We start from the raw sequence: 27287 nt of genomic DNA, 5'->3' as shown, positions 1-27287 counted from the left end.
TTTTCCCTCGCATCCTAAAATATTTAACCGATGGCCAAGTTCAATTTTTCATGGATCATTAAACAATTATCTAATTTGGTGTAATGTTTCGCACAAAAGCGGTGAAAATACAGAGAAATAACAACATTTTTCCCAGAAGCTGATAGCTGAGGAAATCATACTTTTACGTAACACATCGGTGTACGTAATACCGATAATTCGATATTAATTACGAATTCTTGGTAGCTGGTGGTTGAACGTTTGTTACGCGCGTTGGTATGCGAGAATTATCGAACGCGGTTCGTTGTGCACCAGCAACACTTTATCGATAAATTCTAATTCGCTTTAGTCACGATCTATCCATACCGCAGACGTAAACCACACGTCCACCAATTCTGTGATTTGCATTTGAACGGATACTATTTTCCGAACATCCATTGGGTTTGATATTCGACGAACAAATTTTGGAACTGATATACCAAAACAGGATCCACGATCAAATTTGGGGTATATGATGGACCGAAAAATTAAATTCTAATAATTATAGAAAATATTTATTATATTTTCTTTTCATTAATAATGCTATCAAAAAATTTCCTTCCCTTTTCTATTTTTAATTATCTGCTTGCATTAAATTTAAAACATGCATCATCATTTCTTTAATTTCTTTTTTTTTAATTATTTAATTTTATTAAATTTCTGATACCAATTACCAATCATACCCACGGTAGTTATATTAAAAAAGAAACATTTCACTTCATGCCCGAGCGAAATAAACTCCATTCAAAATATAATCGGACAGTGCGTTAATTAGCAGACGGCGTAATTGTGTGTGTTAATCAGTGATTGGCAGGTTACGTACGGCAAGAGGTATGTTAAGAGCTCTGACAGACAGTTGCTTCAAGGCGCCCCATGACGAAGTGCCCCCCTGGCGTAGCCTCTATCAGGTTGTTTGTAAAAAAAAACCATTCCTGCCACCCGATCGAACCCTCGAGGTAAGATGTCAGGCTTCTTTGAAAAGGCTAACAACGAAGATGATTTACGTTCGCGGAACACCAGGCTTTCGACCTTTCGTTGATTCTCAGAACAGCCTTGAACTGTTCTGAGGAACATGAGGTCATAAATTAATTTCTTCTATTTTTTAAACAAGATAAGAGATAACAGTTTCATAAAAAAATTTTAATTTTTCTAATAATATAGACATTGAACTCTAATTTCTATTTTAATTATTCACTGAATTTAACCCTTCTTCAAATTTCCAAATTTGCAATTAGTTTCATAGATGGTCCTTTCAAAGAAGGGGTAATTAATCTAGATACTAGACTCTAGAAATTATTATAGCATGTTAATCCAACTAAATAATGAAATTTCATTATAACAAGCAAATTGAGATGTCTATCAGAATATAATATGACACATCCTATTATTATAAACCTTTCGCTCTAGCTACCTAATTTCAAATACAATTTAATCCCCTTTCTGTTCTTGCCTTGTCGCTAAAATATGTCAACTAAATTGTATCCCGCAGTGAAAGCCTAGACAGCGCGATAACTTTTGATAAGAGGAACGCTTGTTTCAGCATTCCAAAACGTGCGAGTAGAGGATGCCCTACGGAAAGTTGCATGTTCTACCACTGAGCCTTTTCATCCTAATCCCAGTGACATTTTTGATTACGTAAGTCTGTTGAGATGAAGATGAATTTCAAATGGGATAAAACTTTGAGCCATGATAACTGGAAATTTCGTGCATTTTTTAACTTTAACGCTAAGAATCTTTTCGAACAATGACTACTGTTTCACGATGAAAATGAAACCGTAATCGAAACATCGACGTCGATGTTCATTACCCTGTTTATTGTTGATCAAGGCCACGGTATCGGAAATAATGATAGCCGACACTGCACTGTAAATCGTAATCAATTCGATTCGTTATACTATGTCGTGTACACTTCACGAGAAATATTGTTCTATAAATATGGCTAGTTTTAAAACGAACACAGGATTTAATGACCCGGAATGTTTTTACAAAGTATTTTATTATTTCTCTTGGAAATTCTATCATTAGCTAATCATATGCTAACGGAAATTACCCATAAATACCTGTAATTAGATTTTTTGATTATTAATTAGTAATTACATGAAATTATATCGTCATAGCAATGTAACTTTTTCTGAGTTTAGAGCAATCAAATATTTCCTGTATGCATAATGCAGGAAAAGGAACTATAATTATCACTCAAAATACCATACTTGAATATTAAAACTTGTCTTGGAAACATGAAATTATTACTTAAAACCAGTTACATTGCACTTTGTTATTTTTACTTCCTCGTCCATTTTAAAAAGGTCATAATATTAATATACTAATGAATTAAACATCTCAAATTACCTCATCTCGTTACGTATGACAATACTTTTATTTTGGTAAAAAGATTCATGGTCAAATTTCATAATAAATGACTCAGCTTTCAAATTAACATTTCAGATACACCATATCGGTGCATTGGGACCATGTGGTGCCAGGATTTCCTTATATATCTGAAACGGGCACCCTGTCGCCAGAATCGTGTGTATTCGCCCAATTTCTCAATATAGCTGCATTGCTCCGTAAATTTCAATAAACTTTTTATTAATCCTTTCGGTATGGCTACGGTCGAACCGTAAAGGATAATGTTACTCGTGTATTTCAGTCGCCTGTTGCGTCTACATTAGACATCGACAAGTTTCTCAATGGCAATCGGAAAGGGGCAAAAATCTCGTTAGCAAGAGGATTGTTGTTGTGGCGGCCTGGTGCGGGGCTCTAGCTTGTTTTGGATTGGACATTTTGGCCAATTTTCAAGAAGCTCGAGTCGTCGCGGCTCATATGATAGGTGCTATGACCTGTTTTACAGCTGGAACCATCTACTTTTGTCTTCAAGTAAGATAAGGGAGTATGGCACTTAAATAAGGGTATTCTGATCAGTGTTGAATTTTTTTCAGACATATATAAGTCATAAAATGGTACCAGCAGTAAATAGCAAAATTGTCGTGTACGTTCGGGCAAGTTTATCAATTTTAACTTTAATTTTAACAGTTATGACAATCGTGCCTGGATACATTTCAATGCTAGAGTTTCAAGGTAATGACTGTTCATTTTCTTATCTGAAACTCGGCTCAATATATATTGATTGGATGATTGATTTTACATTTCGCAGGTAACGATTACAAAAAATGGCTGCCAATAGACGGTGGCTGGGGTTGGCACGTTGCTAGTGCCATTTCTGAATGGGTTTTGGCAATTGTCTATTGCGCTTTTCTTCTAACATTCGTGCCAGAGTTCCGACTAATTAACTTCGAAGATCCTGTGGTCACGGTAGATATTTTACTTGGCGACAAATATAATTATTTAACTGTTTAATTTCATTTAGAAAAACTAATGGAATAGTCCTGTATTCAATTAAGTATCGTACACACTGTCTGATTGTTAATTGAGATCAAAGTTCAATGTTGATTCGATTTCATTTCATGAATTGGTAATTAAGTTAGGATTTACAATTAAAAGATATTATGTTTCTGATTTTAGCTGATATACTTGGATAAGGGTCCAGACTTAACTCAAAATGACAAAATATCTCATAAGTTGGATACTCAAGAATCCTAAATTACTTCAAAGCTAATCATTAAGTTATATTTCTTTAAAAAATGATTTGAACCAATTATGTATACCGTTTGTTTCATTTCTCCTACTAATTCAATTAATTTCTGTTATCATTAACTAACATGTTCGTTGTGATAAAGTCCATTATCAATTGATGCCTATTTTGATGAGGATAATAGAAAGCTGACGGAAATACATATCATCTCGGCATGTAAGCTGATATATAATACCAGGAAAAACTGAGGTACGATACGGAGTCTATGTTTCCTCCTCCTCCAACGTATCAACAACGTTTCACTCTCTAAGTTATATTATTTATTTAACCATCTTTTATTTATCTGAAGAAATAAGCACTTGGTATCAATTCATGATTTCCCTATCGATATATACTTAAATTTTTTTAATCTCACGGTCGATAATGTTAATCATGAAAAATTCTAATCACTGATTTCTGCGAAAACGACATTTAGAAAGACTTAAATAATCATGAAGGCCACCTAAATATAAATATGAACTTTGCCCAAATTTTGCTCAAATGGGAGATGAAATTTAGAACCTTGCCCTAAATAATTTAATTTTTTATTTAATATTCCAAGTGTCTAATAGAATTAATTTAAAAGGAAAGCTGAAACTAATAACTTATAGCCTGGAGAGTGCATAAATGGCCAACTTAGTCTATGAACGTGATTTATCTCTCTAAGATCGAGTCTCTTCAACAACAAAATACCCTGAAGCTCTTCGCCCAGTTTAAAGACGATAACCGACGATCCTGACGTTGGCAACCGTCGATCAACAGCAACATCTTTTCTAACCAAATTCGAACGATCTTAAAGAAGTCCGTACTAAAAGTAAGGATACTCGGGGTCTCGTTTATCGAGAAATGAAGCCCGTTATTCAGTCACGCTCGAGGAACGTGTTCAAGAACTAGGCGCCGTAACAGCGGTTCGTTCAATTTGCATAAAACTTGCAGAAAAATATACGCAACCTACGGAATCCTAAATACATGAAAAGAATTGCGTTTAAAAGATTGTAAAAACTGAAAGGTGGGATTGTAACAGATCTGCCTAAGGTGCGCCAACGTCGATAAGCGTCGCATTGCATATTATCAAGACACGTCCGCGGGAAGCGTCGCGACGTACCTACGTTTCTTGGAGCACGACAACGACGTCGGCGTCAGTCTCGTGGCGCAGCTGCCGAGAGCGCCGTTCTCGTTGGCACAACATCGATCGTGCACTGTCGGCCATAACCTCTGCGATTTCTGCTGTCTATTCACTCTGGCCTCGTCAATTTAAACCCCGCAAAACGTAATTAAAATCAACGAATCAAGAAGAAAACTTTCGTGAATCATTTCTTTTTTTTTTTTAAGTATCTTCGTTGAGCATACAGGGTGCTTCCTGGCTGAGCCAGGAAGACCTTCAACCGTGTACAACCCCTTTTCGAAACAGTTTCCAGTTTCAGTGAAACGTGACGATAGGTGGACAGCTGTCAGTGTCGCATATTAAAGGTACAGCATGTTTCATTTATTGAGAAGATTCGTGCGTTTTCGACGGACAGCTGGTTTCACCTAGACAGCACTGTGCTCAATTCCCTGTTCAAGTAGACAACGCCCGCGTGAGAATATTCGCACGCGTCAGATCCTGTGTCGCTCTCAATCGTCGGAAAACATCGTTCCATGGACACCTGATTACGCGGGACGATATCGAGCACGATATTTCTGCCGCGAGCCGTGGACTCGATTCGTTCGCACGCGTCCAACATTCGTGAGCTAAGTTATTTTCGTTCGCGGAATAATTCAGTAAGGTTTCGCAAGGATCAGCTGCTGTGAGGTTCAAACGTAACGCGACTTTCTCTCAGTGGAAATGTAATTGGGATCGCATTTTGTCGACGGAAGAAAACAGTGATAGTAACCAGCCACGTGACAACGCGTTTCCTTTCTGTTCGAAGGTGCATAGAAAAGTTGATGACAGTGGAACCGCAGTGCGCTCGTTGTACGCGTCGCAGTGGTTGCTTCCCAGGGGAAGGAAGTGGAATAAAAGTTTCGGTCTCTCGAAGGAGACGAGCATGAGTGTTCGTTGCTCGTCGACGCGTGCATCGGCGCGTGTTTCTCCTCGATAGCGACGTCGTTCCCGGACGTCGTCGCCTGACGTCATCGGTTCCGGCGGGAAAGCCAACCACAACCAAATACGCACAGCCGAAACATGGACAAGGAGGATTACTTAGTCAACTTGCATTATCTTCCGATTATATTGTTCATTTCCTTGCCTTCCGTCTTTATTCTCACGTGAGTGGTCGTTCAATTTGAAAGAAATCAAGGTTTCTTTATTTGTCCTTTCGATAGCTGGTGCACAAAATATTTAACAATTTTTTGATTTTGTCGGTGATGGGCTCATTGAAGTGCAGTATGCATAATTGTATGCAGAACGCTGCTTAAAATATTCTTCATTGAAAATTTGGAATGCAAATTGCCACGAATTTCCATAATGAACGTCAAAGATAGATAGCAGATTTAAATTTGCGATGTTGTAATAATTTGCTTAATAATATGATCATTGAATTTTTTTTTTAATGTTTTGTTTAATTGTTTTTTGTAGTTACGTAGTAGCGATTGTATTGGGCCACGTGGAAGCTGGGTTTCCTTACATCTCCGACGCAGCTTCGTATGCACCAGAGAGCTGCATATTCGCACAGTGCATCAACATGTTAACGATGCTCAGTGAGTGCACTATGTCGGCATTTAAATTTTTCTACGCTCTTGAAGCGAGAAAATCGATTGACCCATTGCACGTGGTACAGTAGCCTCGATTCTCGTTAGCAAAGGACAATCGAATACAAAACTTTGAAATATCCAAAAACATTGCTAACATTGATTCATGTTTTTCAGTGTCATTCGTCATCTACATAAGGTACTCTCAGGTGAAAGAATATTCGAGTACATTTAGCCTACAGGAATCCTTGTCAAAATGGAATTACTGGTCCTTAATTTTTGGTCTAGTGGGCACCTTCGGCCTTTCCATCGTAGCAAATTTTCAAGAATCGACTGTGATAGTTATGCACTTCATCGGTGCATTCCTTTGTTTCGGTGCAAGCACTGCGTACTTTTGGACACAGGTACGTAACAATTCAGTGTGAATTTAATTTTCCCCCTTTTCAATTTATTTCTCCTTAATCGGATAATTCTCATTAATCCGAAGCATTAACTTTTATTCGAATTCCGTTTGACGCAACCCATAGCAACGCGGCTGTAAAAACATTCCACTTATCCCCTTTGGAAAAGTTCCTAATGAAACTTTCATTCGTCCGAACAAAAGGGCAGGGATTAAAATGAGCGAAAAGCCGTGGATGAAACATCAATGTCGCTTAATTGGATCAAGCCAAACGAAGGCTGATTTGTTTCCCTAGGTTTGCGTAACTTTCTGGATAACTGATTCATCCACGGCACGAAATTCTCTCTGAAAATATGAGACCTTCTTTTCATCGACCCATTCTGTTTTCAGGCTGTGTGCACCTTCTATCTGCATCCGATCGGAAGTTCCTTGAGACTGGCGCATTTTCGTACAGCATTGTCTACCTTCTGCACTGTTTGTTTCTGTATCTCCGTCGTTACAGGCACGCTGGCGTATGCGGCCTATAAGGGTTGGTTCGTTGTGTTCCCATCCCTCTTAATTATATTTCTTCCTCAAAGTCTTAACGAGGTACGATGATACTTTTTTCCAGGTACGAATCCTCAGAAATGGTACAAGGAGGACGGTGGCTGGGAACTGCACATGGCTAGCACGGTTACGGAATGGCTATGCGCGATTGCATTCTGCATCTACATTTTGACGTTCAGCGATGAATTTAAGAACGTCAAAGTTACTCATCCAAAGGTAGATTGAAATTTTCTTGAAAGGGACATTTTTCTTTAAACCGAAAAGGACACCACAACCCTTTTCCCCAATTTTAAATAACTATAGTGTAGATTACACAGGTGTAACATTTGTCAACGATTAACTAGCTCCAAGATATCTATTTTTTATCCAGGTTTTATGCACCCGAAATAGAACAAGGCTGACCAACGAGGCGCTAAACGAGAGCCAAAACTCCGCGATGGCCCAGCATCGACACCCGGCCAGGATCACCTGATCGCTGATAGGCAGAGGCGCCGGTGGTTACGTCAACCTCCTCTCACACTCCCCAGTGAACACCCCGTGTCCCGGTTACAGGTACCGCGAGTCTCGCGAAGCTTTGTTGGACGAAATCGAGCCCTTGGTGGCGACGACACCACCAGCTATCTGCGAGGTTGAAGGGAGAACCGACGTCCTCTGCCCGGTGCAGATACACGTGCAAGACCCAGTGATACGACGACGACCGACGAGCGAAGAGGATGCCGAGCATAATCGCAAATGGTGCGAGGATCGTTCGAAGAGGTGGATAGATCTGGACGAGAACGTCCTGGATGGCTACATCCTGATAGACGACACGTGTCTGGAACGCAGTGTCGTACCAGACGAGACGCAGGAAGTTTCTTATCCCGAGGGACCCACCGACGGCGACGACGACGAGGAGGATGCTGACAGTCATGGCAAAGACGAATGTTCGATTTACGGTAGAACAAGGCGAGCAACTTCGAGAAAAACTCGAGAGGACTTCGATCTAAGCACAACCTACCCGCTTGCGAACAGTCATGGCAACGCTTATCATGAATCTACTAGCCACGCTAGGTACAGTGAACTATACTCGGAACTAGCAGTGAGAAATTACTTGGAGATTAATAGAGACGATGTAGCGAACTACTCGGTGGCTAATAGCCACGGTGATCATAGTATATCATCCGAGAACAGGGAAAGAAGCATCAGAGAGAACGCGGAGACTGATCAGCTGGCTTGGGACACCAGACAGCACACTAATTACGAAGTAGCTAACAGTCATAGCAACTACAGGGTTTTCTATGATAGTCGAACGCAGCAGAGGGATCTGTTACAAACGTCTGCCTGGCCAGTAGAGCCATGGAGGGAACACATGTTTGGTAATACTTGCGTGACAGAGGATACGACACGGAAATCAGAGAACGTTGAGAAAGTAGACGAAGAATCGAAGAAGAGCAGTCGATCACAAGTGAAAAGCGATTCCAGCAAGGAACCAACGTGTGACATTGAACAGTGTCTGGTTCAAATCGAGGAGAGCCTCTTGAACATCGAACAAAACCTCCTTCACGTGCAAGATCTTGACATCCCGGAATTGAGGAATCTTTTGTATAAAAGTCCGAGCATTGAAAAGAGCCTTTACGAGGTTCAGGATCTTCTCTATGCCGATGGTATCGTTCCTGTAATAGGTAAGAGGAAGTCTTCGACCCTCGAATCCGAGGAGGAAGACGAAGAAGATGATGAAGATGAAGAAGAAGAAGAGGAAGAAGTTTGGATAGAGCGTACTCTAACTGTGAAAGACAATGACAACGAAGATGACGATGCTGGTGCCGGTGCTTTCGACGCGTCGAACGAAGAATCCTCCGACACTGCTAACGCCGAGGAGAACAATCAATCAGGATCGATGGACGATCAATCGAACACTAATTGTGTGGACGGGTCAACTGTGTTTCGAGAAGCCAGCGACTCGAATTACACTGAGAAGGCGATGAACTTTATTCCAAACAGTCTGAACAAAACGCTGCCCAGAAGAATCGTTCTGGATGGAACCAGGGAGAACATCAGACTCTGTTCCTCGGAACCAGAGGAACCGATGATCATCGATTACAATTTGAACACCAGTTGCGCGGATAAGAAACCATTTTGTCGCGACAAGTGTCACAGTAGAACGAATTCCCTGGACGAGAACTCGAAGTTCTCTAATTTGGACTCTTCTGACAAACGCGAGACTGGTAAAAGCTCTCTGCAAAACTTGCTGTTCGAGTCGACGAACAATAATTTCCTTGATTTTTCTGGGAAAGCCAGGTCCGAAGAGATGTTACAAAACAGAACATCGAGAACAAACAAAAAGGGAACAAAGGAGAAACGTTGGACCAACGTGGAGGCTAAGACGGAAGATTTCCGCAGGAAGTTGGAATCTATTTCTTTCGCTCGAACGACGAACCTTACACGCCCACGTGAAAAATCGCGAGGTACAGGGTCGACGGATAAGCTCCAGGATAAGGAGAAGGAATCCGTAGGTGGCAAGAGTTTCGATAAGAGGAAGAGGAAGAAGATGTCGAGCAGAAGTCAGAGCTCTTCTGAGAACGCGTTAGTGCCTAGCAAACTGATCTCCTTGTCTTTGTCCCTTCTCCTCGCGGCTTTATTGCAAGCTGTCAGGTGTCTGACGGACCTGGTGGAAGACGCTTTCAGGTCTGTCAGCTACGACAGAAGCGGCCTATTGCAATAGACCGCCATGGGAATCTCCCATGGGAACACAGTAGCGTCCACGACAAAATATCGCGTAAGAATGGTAATGTTAGATGGCACTAAATATACTTATTTTTCTTCATACAATCCTGTTCGAATAACTTTGTCGAATGCTTCCTTCTGGGGTAAGGGTTTTCGGATCGATTTTACATGATTAACTAAAATTTCCTTGAGAATCTTTATAATAAATTTTTGCTGACCTAATTATTTATAATAAACAAAAAAAATAAAAACCTTCTAATTACAAAGTCACTAATGATATAAAAAAAGTTATTCAAAATTTTTGAGTGTCTATAATATTTTTAAATCAATTTCAAAATTTTTTCAAGGAAAAAATTGTCTGTTATATAAAATAGGTCTGAACATTCCATCAAGGCGACCACGTTAGATTCAACGACAAACCAACAAATCTTCTTGTCAGTGTTAGAAACTTAGATAATGAATGTGATTAATATTACAATAATACTGACTCGACACAAAGCATGGGTAGACACTAGTACTAGTACACCATGAAAGTAGCGAACATTCTACTTAAAAAAATTAACGTGATTAAACGTAATCCATGTCACCTACGATGTTCACCCGACTCTTTCAAACTTCAACCATAGATGTTTCATGTGCAGTCTTCTTCTAATTAACGATTAAGTACCGAGACGCGTCGTTGCATTTAATAAGGTCGCCTTCGCGGAACACCTAGCAACCAGAAGGTAGAATTCCTAATTCAGACTTCCACGAAGAAACCTATCATTTGCAACCGTAAACGTCCAGAAGCTGCAGCTGATGTCTGTGATAAACGCAATGTTTAACGATCCATAATTATGTTTCTACACTGTACGCTTCCGATACGAAAGAAGTTTAATTGTAAAGGAAAGCATTCGATTACGCACGGTCGTTAAACGAGAGACATTTGTCGAAGGAATTAATTAAAAGGTGCTACTTGTAATTCAAGGGGGAAGAAGAAGTTTGCGTTTAGAAGAAAGCGAGATCGTTGTGCAATCCGAACTTTCTACGAGCTTCCAAAGGTATATGAGAAGGTGTTTACGAATCGCTAGACGGATATTATATCGCAAGAATGACACACATTATGTGGAACAGATAGTGCACGATGATAGGAAAAGGGAATGTGTGCAAGATAAGTCTTATCGATGGAACAAAGTACGGGCTAATCACGCACGGTGTACAGCATCGCGTGCGTACGTTCAAAAGTGCCTAAACTCGTCGCGTATCGATGGTACGCGAGATGCAGAACATATTTGTCTAATTGATTAAACATTAAACTAACGCTACTTATGTCTTATCTATCGTAAGCCTCTTTTTTCAAAATTGTAACAATCGCCGGAGGGTGAGAAGATAACGAAGAGAGGAAAATAAAGAAAAGCGATGGCGGGGTGGTGAGAATGCTTAGAAACACGTTGGAATTGATTATGCGTTAATCACTTCATCCCTTGCGTTCATCCCTTCCCATTCTCCCGCCTCGACGAGCACACAAAGGTCGAAGTTTAGAGTACGCGGAGTAAGGCGAATTAATTTCGCTCGGGTACAAATTATCCGAGCTACGAGAAACTTGTTGGCGAAACTCCTGAATTCATTTCGATAAACTTTATTCCCGAAGCAGCCGGGTTAACTTTTCAGATTGAATTAATAGACCTCGTTTATTTGCATGCGTATAAAGTTAATCTTCTTAAAATTTCAAAGTTCGAATCACTTGGCAAATACCTTTTATCTTAATCCACCTATCAGCCATCTAAGGTTCGGCATGATTAGATGACATAAAAGTATCTCAAAATAACACTTATAATATAACAATTTAAAACTTAAAGTCTACTGAAAATAGCTATATAAAACCTTTATCAATATTCTTAATATCTAATGATTAGTTGTAGATCGCAACGAACAACGATAGATTTTGAGATATATCAGATCTAATACAAAAGTACCTAAGATAACACTTAGTAACCGCGTTTCAATGTATCAACCGAGAAGCTTAAACCACTACACACAATTCGCATATCGCATCCAGGAACAGACGCACAGAGGGTGAGAGAAGAGTATCGATCGATGGTTTACGCTTATCGTGCCGGATAATGGAGCTCGTCGCTATACGAACAGCTCTAGCTTTCAAACGTTTTCACATACACATTCCGTACATTCCTAAAGCACCATCGATCGGAGTTTCTATGTAACGTCTCGTTGCTCCGCAACTCGCATCCGTTATCCTCGAGATCATTAATTTTAGCCAACAGTTGACTGATAATCCGCTTCGGACAATAGCCGATGCTCCAAGTTAACGCGAACAAGGCTAACACTAAATATATATATATATATATCGGGACCGATCGATTTCCTCGCCGAGTGGATTTAATTGATACCAGAGTTTAATCAAACCCCATGACCGAACACCGACGAAAGATGAAAAGTTTTCAAACGGAAACGAAAAAAAAAAGATTTCATTCGATCACGTTCGACTTGTTCGCGGATAAAAACGTTCCATATTCATGACGGGTCAATCCACGCTGAAATTTTCAATGATCCGCGAACAGAACACACCGGGAATATATTAAACGGAAACGCGAGCCGACCGGCAGCTTCCGTCGAGCTTTACGACGCTCTCAAGCGGTTTACGAAGTTCTCGACGCGCGTCGCTTCATCTCGCGCGGATATTGGCCGCGACCAGGCCATCCATAACCCCGTTGATATTGCCATCTAGTCGGCTATTTATTGCAGACCGCTATATCAGAACAGATAATACTCTTTCGGTCGTCGTCCCTACGGAATATCAATCGTTTAAATCGAACGATCCGTTTCATTTCTGTAAAGCCGAGCTTCGACGTAAAAAACTGATTTTATGAGACAGATCGGTCGGCAGACATTATTCGTGTAATTCCTGAAATATACCTAAGGTGGAAGTAAAATCGAACCGATGGCTTTTGGATAAATTATGATGGAGAAATCGCTGAAAGTCCTTAGAAATCGAGGAACCCGCGTGATTGAGAGTGCTCGAGTGTTTCTGCTGATCCCACTCCATTTTCGATCCTCGACGGGTAGATTTAACCCTTCGGGATAATAAAAGAAATCGAGGAGAGTAAAATAGATGGTCGAATAATACTGCGGGCATGGTCGTTATTCGCAGCAGTGAATCGTATTATTTCGACTTCGGGTCAATTGTAATTGTGTCAATTCTGGAATTTAATTTTAGTCTTAAAGCAAGGGGAGAAAATCGATTTTTCGAGGATTTTCTTTTTCCTCCTTTTTCCCTTTAAGCGAGGCTATTTCGTAAAGTTGAAGATTCACAGGAACGGTTAATGGATCTTGAATTATTCAATTCACTCTAAATGTAAAGCGATACATTCTTTAACTGACAAGTGTTCTTTTGACAAACTCAATAAGGTTTATCGTGATAGTCATTTGAAATGACACACAAATAAATTTCGAGAGCATATTTTATCAACCAGTTGAACCAACTACATTTTACGTTTCGGCATTTATTAAATTGAAATAATTTGGATCATAAATTTAACACACCATTAGATTAATTTCTTGCTCAAAGTCCACTTCGAGATTAAACTAACTTATTAAATTCCATACAATGCCAGGTTACACGTCACAACTTTGCGAGATTAGTTAATGTCAGCGTAATGCATGAGATTCCCCTTTCATTTCCTGGTGGTTTCAAGCACATTAACAACACCCCATAGTTCACAGCCTATAAATTTGCCGAACATAATTGAAGCAGAAGTCTCGGAATGTACTTCTTGATACAGAGATTAAAGCAACGACGTGGATAGATAATTACTTCTCGAGTCTGATTACAAAAGTGACATAATTAAAATGCAGATGTTGTCGTGGTTCGAAACTTTAGCCAGGGGAAAAATTAGAATTGCAAAAGACTACACAAGTATACACCGTAATACTAAAAGTATTACACAACGAATACAAGATGTTTATTTTAACCTCTAACGGAAGTTTCATTAAACAGCTACAGAAAAAGTTTTCCTCCGGCTCTTAGAAATACAAGTTTCTCTACCCGCTGCTCTGATATATTTTATTTACAAGTTCGAGATTCTACCTTCAGCAAAAATACATCCGGTTCCTTCGGAAAACGAAAGGAAGGAAATACTTGAGGATACTTAGACTTGCTAATTTTCTGTTTAGTACGATGGCATGAAACTCCGAAATTTAATATTCATCAAAATATCCAAGCGTAGCACTGAACTTCCAACGAAAAACGATAAAATTCTACACACTTCGTCAACTTTGCCCTAATTACCCACCGGCGAAAGCATATTCGCAGCTCAATTAAAAACTACTTAAACTTCACAAACGTCTGGCTACGCTTATTCGAGTACAGCCGAGCGAAAAGTAATCCGATTTTATAACATTTAGTATTTCAACGACTGTAACCTACTATTTTATTTACTCTATTTAATTTTTTACACACCGTGAAATCTCCTGTATAAACATTTTAATCTACCAAAATGAGAACACCTCTCACACCCTTATATAAAATACATATCAATTTAGATATTAAACAAGGGATTTATAATTCAACGAGGCTTCCTTAAATCTATATCTAATAATCTTAATGGCTGCAGGGATGATGTTTCATAAGAGGATGATATTTATTATGACATTAATAACAATGAAATATCGATTCGAGCCATTGATGAGCTTTCTACGCGTGAAACTCTACTGAAATATTTTTATGAAAACATAGAAAAATGATCAAATGTCTCAAATAGAAGATCCTTTTAGATTCCTTTTATCAAAGTCGCGTGGGTGAATCGCGAGAGTAATTCGACGCTTTCGTTGAAGTTCTTTGCTCAGGGTGCTTGCGAAATTTCAACGACACTCGAGGAACTCGTAACACGAGCAATATGTGCAAGAACTCGACTAACACATGCACGAAGGAACGAACGCGAGCTTGTTTCCGCGTTGCGTTTCGCGAGAGTAATGTTTTCTGCCAGCAGCTAAAAGTCCAGCCGAACATATGTCAGTGGAAAACCAAGGTTTCCGTAAATACCCGGCTGCTCGAGAATTTTCAAGGTACTTTAAGAATATAATAAGCAAGAACCGGTGTTCGTGGAACTCTTTAAAATTCACTGATGTCGGAACGGCAACGAGTAATTTCCTCATTTCCATGATGTTTGCCCGAGAAACGCGTCAGTCTGTTTGCTAGTTGCATTATTCGAAATCGAAGCGCGACCGGTTATTTCCCTCAGGAATCTCGTTTGAAGAGGAAAACGAGCACGCCAGGCTTTTCGATTTGATCAACAAGGAAAATTGGCGACAGGGAAATATTTGGTGCGAACACTTTGATGTTTGACGCGGTCGCCGTTTAATCGAGCAGCCCGAGTTCGTGTTTTGTTTCTCGTTCGCTAAAAGTCGAGGGTAAAATATGGAAAACTTTTTAGAAATTCTAAAAATAAAAAGCGTTTTAACTTTTCATCACGCGGGCAAAGGAATATTAATTGCTTTCGCAAAGATTTACAAAAGACAATTTGCGGTACCCTGGTCAAAGGTAGGGAAAAGAGGAAGAGTCGTTTTCGCGATCAAAATTGTCCGTCTTTCATCCTCCGTCGCTTGTCCCGTTTACAAATAAACAAAAGGGTCGTTGAAAAGCTTTTCACGGATCGCCACGTCTTTGAGACGAGGGGAATCTTGACGTTAGACCCCGGTAAAAGTGAGACTCGAGCTGTGTAATACCGAAAGCAGATATGTACATGGGAAAAGATATTATTTCCCAGAGACTTCGTGGTCAGCAAAGAAATAAAGCGTGCCTCTTGACACGATTCAAACGGCAACGAGGTGAAGTTTAGTAGGCCACCAAGCATTGTTGCGGGGAATAATCATAAATTCACAAAGGTGTTTGGGACGCGATACGGGTCGCCTACGAAAAGATGTATCATCTTCAAAGGGAGCTTTCATGTTTTAATTAGTAAGAAAAACGTCCCCGTGAAATATTTATTCGAGCACTCGTGCTCTGAAAAATCTGAGCAGATCCTAACGAAATAAAGACTCGAGAATGAAATAATTCAAACCTAATTGCATCTAATGATAAATCCAAATAGAAATATAAAACTTCAGAGAAAAATGAATGGCACATTTTTTAATTTGTACAGCTTCTCAGAGTATTTCAATTAGCAGTTACTGTAAGGTATTTTTTTGTTTTCGAGTTCAAAATTGTGTCTCGTCCTAATTTCGAGTCGGTTGTTGGCTAAACCGTGATTTTCACCTGGTTGTCCGGTTGTTTCCTGTGACACGACGGAACGAACGAAATAACGAGCATACTCCAACAACCGTCAGGAATATTTTGTAAAGAGGAATGTAACTATGTATATCTCTATGCGTCCCCTGTCGCTTTGTGTCACGATGCATACGTCCAATGTGCACTCAGCGTGCTGAAAATCTTGCGGAATTAAAGCGACACCGACAAGCCTGCATTATCGTTGCAAGCCACTGTTTTCTTCGATGAATGGATGTTCACGACTGTCCGACCATGTTTAAGGCATTGTCGCTTCCCTCGTTTAATCGTCTTTGGCGCCCACTCAATGTACACTTCGTTCTTCCATTATTTTCCCTTCACTTTCGGCTTACAAATTCTTTGCTCGAATCATTGTAATACCATGATACGATAATTACCCGGTGTAATTGCATCTTTATTTCAATCGCGTAATTATTCCTTAATTACTTATATGTGGAATATATCTGACATAATTTGATGACATAAAAGTACTGCAAAATGACACTTATAGTATATCAATTTAAAGCTTAAGGTTCAATGAAAATGACTGTATAAATATTTTGTTAATATTCTTAATTGATGAAAAATTGATGCAATGATTTTTATTAAACTTTAAGCTTTAAATTAATATATCATAAATACCATTTTGCAAAATTTTTCTGTCATAGAATTGATGATGAAAAAGCTACTCGTTATTGTTACAGTGAATTGAATTGAAATGACTAAGGTGATATAAAATATAGCCAGATATTTGTTCCAGCATTGTTTATAGAAGCACGTGTGCTGATTATACGTGAATAGCACCCTGAAAGCATATATTGCAACGCCAGATGCGGCTGCTATAGTTGAAAATTGGATTCTGCCAGAAACACTTGTATGACACTACTTCTTGGTAGAAATGTTGCGTTATGAATAGGATATTATTTCTCACAACTCAGAATAGGAATTTCTAACCAGTGCATAGAGAAAATTAATGTTAAATAGAGAATGATTTTCAAACGTTAGAAATTACTTAGGAATCTCTAATATTTGTTTCTTACTTTTTTTTATCAAACTTTAATGAGTAAAGTAATAATAAGAAAACTAATTACATTAAGACGTGATTTAAGAAACATTTTGTATACGAAATCACAGGAGAAAAATCTTAAAATAATTAAAGTCTTTCATGTCAGCTTTCGCCTTTTTCATCATCCGCCTTCAAGCTCATTCTTTTTTACTCGAGCTTCCCATCCATATTTCTTTCTAGCACGCGAAAACCGTCGCTTTAGTAGCACAGCTAATGACAAAAAACCGACGAAAAGTTCTCGTTACCGTCTAGGATGAAATCGATACACACTATCAGCGACATTTCCATGGAAATATCTCTCGTCTGTGGAACAATATCGCGCGAATGGAAAAAAAAACGCATCCACGGAATATCCGAAAATTTCATTAAATACCCGTAATAGAACCATCGAATACCTTATTTCTTCTCGATACCCACTTTGCATCGATTTATCTACTATTTTCAGTCCACCTTTCCCTCGGATGCATTTCAGCGTCGAAATCTGCGAATCCATTGATGGAAAACTAATTTAAAAATAGCCGACGAGGAAAAGAGCTTCGAAATCTTTTGAATAATGTTCCAAGCTCTTTTCACGTGACGTTATCGTGTCGATATGGGTATAATGCGATAGACCCATCGAAGCGAACTGAATTATCTGTACATTGACGAGATCACATTTCGATCCTTGAAGAGCAACGTCAAAGATCCTCCATTTTAGCAATTATTCAAGTAAAATACTTCTTATCGTCTACAAAACTAATTTTTAATTTCAATTTGAGATACTGATCACCGGTGACCTCCTAGGTACTATAATAATAATAAATTAATTAATTTTCAGATTCATGCTTTCTCAATAGCCTGCACAGCAATGGCCTGTTTATAGATTACACAAGTTGTAGTTGAAAATTTATCACTGAAATGAAAATTGGATCGTAGTACCGGAAGTTATGAAATATCTTCTCCTAAAACGGTAACAGATGTGGGCAATATTTGGAACAGGATGCTCGTTAAGATGTCGATCCTTTCGTTACCAGCTCGATAAAAGCTTTCGCGTTTTGAAACAACGAATAAATGTACAATGTCTTTTATCAGACACCTTTACACAATACCTTCGGGATTGTTATTCCACGTGATCGTATCTCGATGAAATTACTCGAGGGACAAGCTTCATATTCTCTTCCCTCTCGTCATTTCGCAAACATGTCGATATATACATCGTGCGCAATGTTCTATGCAAACGCGTATGGTGGCTATATGTGATAATTGATGATTTTTCCGTCACGCATCGGAAGGATAATGTTCCTCGATTTAGGTCATCAGTATTGCATGGTTCATGTCGATTCGATATTCAGATTCGTTTCTATTTCATTCAATTACCAACAAATCAAACTCTCCATGAATTATTGAAATTCTTACCGAAGTGATGAAATATTTATCATAATTTGTCATTTCATATAGAGCATGAAACCCCACTCAATTATTAGTATAAATTGCGAAGACCAATTATCTTTAAATTCTTCCCTATCGAATCTAAAGTGACTGTCTAACAAACGAAAACCCGTCGTGGCACCTTTTCCCGAAGAAATTCAAGTGTTTACGACGTATATGTAATATTCGAGCCTACTTTATGCCCGAGCACGAAACGCAGCTAAAATCGTTCACCAGGCTGATCGCTGACGTTCGCTAAACAATATTCACAAGTTTCTTACCCAAAACTTCGACGATGCCCGTCGATAGTACAAAACTGTCAAAGAAACAAATCTGGTAAGAATTTTGTATCTTTCGAAGCATTGATCACGGTAGCTACCATGAAGAACAATTCCACTATTATTCCACCCCCTGGCCATCTAATTACGATAATAGAACAGGCAAGAAAATCGTGTCTAATTTCCATTAACTTACTTCCATTGATTTTACTGGAAGATGAGCTCTGATTAAAAGCAAACACCGTAACGATAGCGAATCACGGAAAGGCTAATGATATCGATAGAAAGAGAGAAAGGATGATCTAAATGAGGTCAGCTAAAATTTCACACCCTGGGATCTCATCTTGCCAGTAATTCCAGGACAGTTTCGAAAACGAAACCTCCTCCCGTCGATGTGTAGACGAAGACTGACGATAATGGAACTCGAAAGAAAGGGGATACCCAGGGTGTCAGGGTTCGAAGGCGAGGCTGGAAAAAGGAGGACAAGGGATGCCGGAAGCGACTATTCGTTGCTCGAGGGATGGGAACGCGAAAGAGGAGGATGGTCGAAGGGAAAGAGAAGATGAAGAAGAACGCGTGGAACGCGAGGAACTCGTCCTCGTAACGGGGCCCCCGAGTCCTCGAGACTGTATGGCCGCGTTTCCATCTACGCTCTACCTTTAAGTTCCTTAAAATACGTCACCTTGCTCTGGCAATTAGCGGCAAGCACGCGAATGGCCCTTGCTAGAGCTCACCTGAAACACTCCCCGCGGAAAGTTCAAGGATGCGAGACCGTCTGATAGAGGAGGGTAACAGGCGATCTTGTTTAAAGCGGAAACGCGAGAGATAATCAACGCGAAGAGCGTTGTGAAACGCGCTTAAACACTGATAGCGATCGTTTTCCTTGGATCTATTTAGGCATAGTCGATAGGTCAAGGGAGCAAGATCACGCGAACAGTGATCTAGGTATTTACAAAATGATTCATTCTGTCAAAGATTTTCGAATAACAAAAGCATCTAAAACAATATTTATTTTGAATTTGCAAAGAAACACATCGTTATCTTAATGATCCAAACAACATCCCTGATGATAAAATGTTGAAGACTTTTCTAAAGGTACCCATGTACATTGAAACGACAAGCTACAGTATAAAAAAACAAACAAAATGAATTCTTAAATGTAACAGAGTACACATGAAGCAGTATAATTAGTCAAACGACCTCAACCTTCTATCCTACCTTAACCGCAAAAACCCCGAAAAGAAAAATACGCTTTCTGGCTGATAAATTATGTGGTCAGCCCGGCAACAGAGTTCTTTGTTACACGGTAAATGTATTCGCGATTCGTGGCTCTATCGTGGTTCCACCCTTATCGTACGTCTGGTTAACTTGTCCCAATTCTATCGATCCAAGGTTGGAAAAATGTAGTTACTTCCTCTCTTTGTGACCCCTGTCACGCGGCCATTCATTTCTTACCCTCTCGGGTGCAAGTGTACACGATGCACGAGTGTGTAGGCGGTCCTGTTCACCTATGTAAAATGTAAAGAAACTCGTGTTTTGCATTATTTCGTGTAACTCTTGCTCCCTCGAGTCTGTGCACGAAAACCAGCCTCTCACTGCCTACCTAGTTTCCGTATCGTACCCATTGCACCACTAGCACAGTGTACACGTTGAAATACTTATTGCGTCGTGGTTTTGTGGCCAAACTGGCCGACCACGATGCTGTCCGCAAGTTAAATTGCTCCAATAACCGTGGAACGTATGGAGGATCTTGGTGACCATTCGATAAGATGGCTCGTAAGAAGAGATAAAACTGGAAGATTGGATTGGATACACGTGCTACTCGATATTGGGACACTTGCAATTTTTATTATATGTATAGCGATTTGTCTGAACTATCGCACATTTATATTTGATTATTGCATTTCCAATCATTCGGAATATAAATTGTTCATTTAATTTCGGAAGTAAATTATTAAAATTCAAATTGTATTATTATGGACAGTTTTATAGACATCAATTTTTTTTGTAATACTTCTATTAATAAAAGGGATTTATTATAAGTTACTTCGAAATCCTTGACCGAATGATCGTTAAAAACTTATCTCCTACCTTCAAATTCGAACGATCAATCAAGACTCAACCACGCCCAATCCTTTCTTTCAAGGTTTTTCTAGTATACTCCTAGCGATAATGCTTTAAGACATTGAATATTGTGCTACAAAATAAATAGTGCAGGATAATGAATTCGTTAATGTTCATATTCTGCAGCACGATGACTGCCGCAGTGGAAATAACCGTGTATGGTCAGACACGCTATAATTATAAATATTCATAATACCATCATTTTATCTTTCAATTTTAACTCTTGTTATCTTGTGTAATTAACACCTTAATTGCCGTAGCAAAAAATTTAATAATTAATTTAAAAAGAAAATGGAAGGCAAACTTTAAATAGCGTTGGTTAAATTAAAAATTAAAATTTATAGCATTGAAAAATCTAAATAAATAACAGTTCAGTTAATACATAACCGAAAACTAACTGTATCGTAGAAATCAACAAATATTTAATTTGCACGACATTCAACTAGATGATACATACGATATGCAGTTGCATTGTGTACAACGATCTATCTTCTATTCTCTCTTGCATTCAGTTCCTCTGAATTTCCACAAACGTCGGAATGTTTGGTCGAACACGGTCGACTTCCATAAATTTTAAGGAATTTATGGAGTCGTATAACTAGCCGATACGTTCAACGAAATGTCATGGGGGCTACGTGACCGACAGAAATTCACCGGAATTCTATATTATTCAATCGTCTTGAATTCTTGAAATTCTGTTTTAATAACACATTGATGCAGCCACTATTCGTGATACGATGATGCAAATTACTATTAATATCCGTGATTAATTTTTGAATTCAATGCTTCAATATGTTACCTCGAATTATTAATATAATCTTTTTAATGCATCAACGTTGATATTTGCTTCCATGATTTCTCATTACAGTGTGCCCTATTACGCACAGTTATTTCCACTGCGGTAATCAAAGTATTGAATTCATAATATAGGTCATTGAGGATCCCCATAGGAATCGAGACACAAATATTAATAATGAAAGATTGTACAAATGGCTTATACCGAACCAACTCGAGCTCAAAAGCGCAAATCTGTCTTTGAACGGCATCTGGGATGGAAAAAAGCGAAATGAAAAAAAAAAGTTGCAACAAAAGGAATAAGCAATAAATACGCAATCGAGCGTAAGTTTCAACGAGGAATGAAACGAATCGCTTTGAGAGCAGACCACCTTTAATATTAAACGAACTCTCACAAAAATGGGGGATAAAATCTCTCGCTGTGTACAGGATTTTATTATAAAGAACCAGAATTTTATGAAAGAAATTTTACAATTGAATTGGACGTTTCTGCGCCTTTCAAGCTCTATCACCGTTGAATCTGTCTCATTTATTAAATATGCTGAGAACGCAGAATCTGTACGCTTAAAATCTCAGGTAATAATTAAAGAGAAAAAAGAGAGATCGATCACAGGTTGAACACGCGAGTCAATTAACTGCATTAAATTTCATCGAGCAGCAAGGTGATCCGAATTACTGAAAATTTCATAAATTTCTCAGCACGTGCTTCCAATAAACTTCAGCAACCGGATGTGAGCGAGGTAGAATCGTACGGTGAGATTCAATTAATAATTCGTAGCCGGAAAATTACGATGAACCGGTAAAATGAAATGTATTGAGAATCAATGTTGAATGATAATTGGTAAAATCGGTGGAAAGCATTTAATGTTAAAGTAAATGAGAATATAAATTAATTTATTAAGAAAAAGATCACAAAAAATAATTTTTTACTATCTTGAGATATGTCAAAAAATTTATTGATCTAATTTAAATTTTGACTAATTAGGCATCATTATAGAAGAAAATTTTTATGAATAATTAAACAATGCTGCGGATATGTCTACGTGCCTACAAGGCGAGGAAATGCATTTCTATGCAATTGTCGGAAAAGTAATTTTAACGATAATTCTCGTTATTATCATGAACGTCACGAAGTCTCGGAGGGTGGAAGAAGAATATATTAAGTGTATGAAAAAGTTCTAATCTACTTTCAGCATTCTGATTTGATTATTTTAAATTCAAATAAATTCCTACCTTCCTGCCTGTCAAATAATGGAAGATAAGAGGCGAATACTGTGACAAACGAATCATACTTTATATACAATATGAAAATATAGCGAAAAATTGCAAAAGAAGACTAAAACTATTGCATGGCCCTAATATTAGAAAGACAGAATATGAAATGGATTTGAAAGGAAAAAGGATCTCGATGAAACCTGCGCCCCTGTTATCCGATTGCCCTTGCCTTCCTGATCGTCAAAGAAGGCCAATAATTTCTCCTATCCATGGATCCAATCGATCTACGTCGATCGGAAATCGATGGAAGCTCGTTTGCTCGTTCCATCCACTTCAACTTCAAGGTATACACGCATTCGGATACTTTCATCGATGCGTTTCACGGGAAATTGGCTCACGTCAGAGACTCCCGCAGCCTCGTCGAAGGAATTATGACGCGTTATTGGAAATAATGGATGGAGAGTAATCCATCATCGTATTACCTATCCGAAATAGGCATGAGCGTAGGCTCGTCGATAGTCGACGAATTATTGCACCGTTTGATTTTGCATTCGATTTTGCATTCCATTTGTGCTGGAAGAGCTCCGATCGATTTGAGGATTTTAAAACGGCCGCTAATGGCCCGTTAAGGGATTGTTACTCGTTAATCACGGTAGAATTAAGGCGGATCCTACGGATTTAAATCACTTTAATTTACGGATAAAATTTCAAGCTTCTATAGGATATAGGATGTACTAAATTGCATTCGTGAAAGTAAAGCTATTTAATGTATATATATTTAAAAACTCTGAGTGAAAAATAGGTGCTTTCCAAATTTTTCATAATTAAATTAATTGGATAAATACCTAACTAATTTCAGATACAGTGTTATTGAAAATGCTCAAATCTATAGCTTCAAGGAACAACATGTTTACACATTCTACGTATCAAGAAAAACATGACCTCCAGTGAATCTTGAATTTTTACTTTTTCGTATCAAACTCGGTTTCTTTCAAGCACCTATTTTACATTCGAAGAATATTATATACGGAAATCTCAAGGATTCCTTGCTTCAAATAATGGGGTAGTATACTTAAGAAAAAACAACTTCTGCAAAGACTCAAATCAACAAAAGCTTTCCAAGTGTAAATAAAAGTCGAAAACTTCTTCTCGGTTAGCAGAGAATAACAGAATGAACTGGACTGTTTCAATCTTAATCTTCAACGGATACCCCTTTCAGAGAAGTTTGTTTGAAAATTATTTAAATTGTTTGAACGTTTAGTATGCGACGGGATCTTGATTAATGAAAGACAAATGTTTTCAGAACGTTGGGTCCAGCGCGAGGAAAGTTCAAGGGTTTTTAGGCACGCGAAACTTTTAACAGCGTGCTTCACTTTCTCATAAGTATAATTTTTAATGAACTTCCTCAATTTTATCGTTAACAATGAACGTCGGAAACTATCATTCGTCATGTTACTAAACGAATATTCATATTACTTTCTAAGAGGCATTAAAAATACGAAATTTATTTCGATTACACACTTTATCGTTTAACCTTTTCCTATTATAATCAATTTTATGTAGCACGTTGAATGCTGTAAGGGTCATTTGTGATTGACACTCGACTTTCCAATGATATCGTGAGAGATATTAGCAAAAGTACTTGAATTAAATGAATATTAATATTTATTAAATTTGTAACATTAATACAGTGTACAAGATACGGTTAAAATATCAACCAAACGCACTTTTGAACCGTGGAGGTCACTGGTAAGCTTCACTAATTGTAAGATAAATGCATAAAGTATGATAATTTAATCACTTTACATAATAGAATATTCATCGTGAAATGAAAAATTTACTTAAACACCGCGAGCAAGTTATATAAAATTAACCCTGCAATCAACGTGCTAAAAAATACAATTCAAGTTCCACAATGTACTACACGCTATAGTACCTACACACTAGACTAATTAAAAAATGCTTGATGAACGTATGTTGAAGAATCAATAATTGTAAGGTTAGAAGAACGGCTTCCTCTTTGTGTAAGATGAAGAAACAAATTTATGTTGTATTGTTACTTACATATTTGTAAAAAATGGTCCACGTACCCTCCACCCTCTTTCCATTCCCAACACCTTTGCGCCATATGCACTGTGCGCGTCCACTATCCATTAATCACAATATTAAACGAACATTCATCAAACCGTGTTAGTCATCGAACTGATGCGTGGTCATTGATCTCAAAGACGAACTCGACTAATATTCACGAAGAATTTACGAAGCCTCGATAATCCTTTGTTGTGACGCGTGCGTAGAAATGAGATGAGGCTACGTTCGACACCGTTTGTAAACATCAACTTATGAATAGAAGAGGACGAAAGGAAGCCAGCCAATTTCAATAAGAAACATAATATTCTTATAAATTTAAAACGATTGAATATTTTACATACGTTCATTAAGAATTTTTTATTGAATTTAATGAGCGTGTATTATCTACCCTATTGATTCTAAACCATTTTTAACCCTTGTATAAGCAAACCAGTATCTCTTAAATTTGTTTATATAAATACATTTTTATTTTGAAAACGTAAAAATATCCAAAGGATGAGGATACAGTTTTTTATCACTTAAGATACGAATCGAAAGTGTCAGAACATTCTAGACTTCCCAAATAATTATCCCCGATATCTTAAATCAGTTACTCGTGTTTTCAAGAATCTCAGATAAGATCTACATACCGAATCAATTTATCGGCGGTAATATTAATTACTAACCGCCTTCTGACTATTCAGCAGGGAGATACGCCCTAAATGACTACCAAAAATTGTACGTCGTTTGCGAGCTGCCTCGTCTCGTATAATGTGGGTCACCTTAATGCGTACGGCACTCTGATGGTCATAAAGTTGCATGTTGTTTCGATTTTATTCGTCAGAGCAAGCGCGCGTAAAAATCGTAAATCGTTGCTACCGGTATATAAAACCACCCCTTGGCATTATCTTGTTTCTCTCTTTCTCTATTTTTTCGCGCTTACGGAACAGAAGAGATCAACGAGGAGGACGCAAATAACGCAAGGTTATCCCGTTCTCCGCGTACATTTCAAGGATTTCATCGTGCAACAGTTTTGCAACCTCCATTTAATGCGACCAACTCCGTCACTCGAAAAACTTGCAAGTTTTTCTTCGTCAACGAGAACAATGCTTCCTACTTCGTCGTTAAAGAGAACTTCTATTTTTTACAAGTCACCAGCTCGAGAATTTCATTAACCCTTTCAGCTGGAAAAGTTACTCGAGCACATTTTATTATGCACCTGTATTTACACTGTGTTAGCAGGATACTTTAATCTTGGCTCTATTTTATCTTTAGTTTTAGAAGTTCCCATTTCTTTGGAAAATTTGCGAGACGTACGTGTCTCGTTAGTAGACTGTGAATATTTTATAAAAATATAGAAAGTATGAAAAATGTGGAAAATACGAAAAATCCCGTAAATGAAAAATGTACAATTTTTGAGAGGAACTCTCGTCAGAGTTACAAATTATTTACACATATTTAATTGAAAAAGCTAAAGAACTATTTACACGATTTATATGCCATTTTTGGGACACACGAGGACCATCAGAATTTCTCAAATTTGCCATGGGACAATACCAAAAAATTACCATCGCCCATAGTAGACCAAAATCAATTAAGAAGAGATATTCCAATTGCTCCATCAATTTAGATTATTCTTTTAAAGCATCGGCACTTTTATCAAGACATCGGGCAAAGAATAATCATAGCTTTGTTCCCGAACGCGGCGGAGAATAAAATCGTAAACGGTAAAGACTACTGCTCGGCATAAAACGTGAAACCTCCTAGCTCGCTTTCATTCACAGTTAAACTCGGTTAAAAAAAGATGACGCTTGACCCCTTTTTTTATCGACTCCCAGCTTTGTTAAATATAGGGGTGACATTCACCATGAAATATCTTCATGAAACAACCAACCAGCTGGTCGTTTATTTACGTTCGCCGCGCGTCCACGAAGGAACTGCGTGCATCGCACGGTTTACCGCCAACGGCGAATGAATTAATTTTCTTGATTGTCGTCGGCAAAATATAGCTACACCGGAGAATCTCGTTGCCGGCTCGTATCGCGTTAACTGACGTTCGAATAATTAAACGGGCGCTGCATGGTTCGAGCTAATCGTGTGCATCA

At 38.4% G+C, this 27287-nt stretch overlaps 2 protein-coding genes and 1 long non-coding RNA gene across 7 annotated transcripts in view; 2 read left to right on the top strand and 1 right to left on the bottom strand.

The window, feature by feature from the left end:
* The window catches only part of LOC117600965 (uncharacterized), a 138015-nt gene extending 112466 nt beyond the window's left edge, over nt 1-25549 (bottom strand). The window contains exon 1 of the long non-coding RNA XR_013063593.1: nt 25177-25549. This is a non-coding gene — a long non-coding RNA (uncharacterized LOC117600965). The remainder of the gene's footprint in view (nt 1-25176) is intronic.
* On the top strand, nt 339-3842 carry LOC117600963 (DNA damage-regulated autophagy modulator protein 1-like). Of its 3 annotated transcripts, XM_034317091.2 has the most exons (8): nt 339-486; nt 823-974; nt 1559-1653; nt 2464-2585; nt 2669-2895; nt 2958-3096; nt 3173-3330; nt 3541-3842. In XM_034317091.2, exons 3-8 carry the CDS (start codon nt 1583-1585, stop codon nt 3616-3618), a joined length of 795 nt encoding a protein of 264 aa, XP_034172982.1. In that variant the 5' UTR covers nt 339-486; nt 823-974; nt 1559-1582; the 3' UTR covers nt 3619-3842. The 3 variants fall into 3 exon arrangements, with proteins under 3 accessions (XP_034172982.1, XP_034172984.1, XP_034172981.1); XM_034317093.2 differs by having other exon boundaries at nt 339-974; nt 2464-2544; XM_034317090.2 differs by having other exon boundaries at nt 339-974.
* On the top strand, nt 4774-7775 carry LOC117600962 (DNA damage-regulated autophagy modulator protein 1-like). 3 transcript variants are annotated; one of them, XM_034317089.2, is made up of 7 exons: nt 4774-5119; nt 5560-5896; nt 6207-6328; nt 6497-6723; nt 7110-7248; nt 7330-7481; nt 7636-7775. In XM_034317089.2, exons 2-7 carry the CDS (start codon nt 5814-5816, stop codon nt 7735-7737), a joined length of 825 nt encoding a protein of 274 aa, XP_034172980.2. In that variant the 5' UTR covers nt 4774-5119; nt 5560-5813; the 3' UTR covers nt 7738-7775. The 3 variants fall into 3 exon arrangements, with proteins under 3 accessions (XP_034172980.2, XP_034172979.2, XP_076549036.1); XM_034317088.2 differs by having other exon boundaries at nt 4774-5476; XM_076692921.1 differs by having other exon boundaries at nt 4774-5896.
* Nucleotides 25550-27287: the final 1738 nt, after the last annotated feature.

The sequence above is a fragment of the Osmia lignaria genome, chromosome 16 (genome assembly GCF_051020975.1).
Source record: "Osmia lignaria lignaria isolate PbOS001 chromosome 16, iyOsmLign1, whole genome shotgun sequence".
NCBI lineage: Eukaryota > Metazoa > Arthropoda > Insecta > Hymenoptera > Megachilidae > Osmia > Osmia lignaria.
The sequence above is the reverse complement of the archived record's forward strand: the minus strand, read 5'-3'. Positions and strand labels throughout refer to the sequence as shown.

Excerpts from the sequence above, each read along its gene's own strand:
- LOC117600962 (XM_034317089.2), top strand. The coding sequence starts at position 5,814 with ATGGACAAGGAGGATTACTTAGTCAACTTGCATTATCTTCCGATTATA. Across the intron at positions 6,329-6,496 it reads CAACATGTTAACGATGCTCA|TGTCATTCGTCATCTACATA; the intron begins GTGAGTGCACTA and ends CATGTTTTTCAG. Across the intron at positions 7,249-7,329 it reads GGCGTATGCGGCCTATAAGG|GTACGAATCCTCAGAAATGG; the intron begins GTTGGTTCGTTG and ends ACTTTTTTCCAG.
- LOC117600963 (XM_034317091.2), top strand. The coding sequence starts at position 1,583 with ATGCCCTACGGAAAGTTGCATGTTCTACCACTGAGCCTTTTCATCCTA. Across the intron at positions 3,097-3,172 it reads TTCAATGCTAGAGTTTCAAG|GTAACGATTACAAAAAATGG; the intron begins GTAATGACTGTT and ends TACATTTCGCAG. Across the intron at positions 3,331-3,540 it reads TCGAAGATCCTGTGGTCACG|CTGATATACTTGGATAAGGG; the intron begins GTAGATATTTTA and ends TTCTGATTTTAG.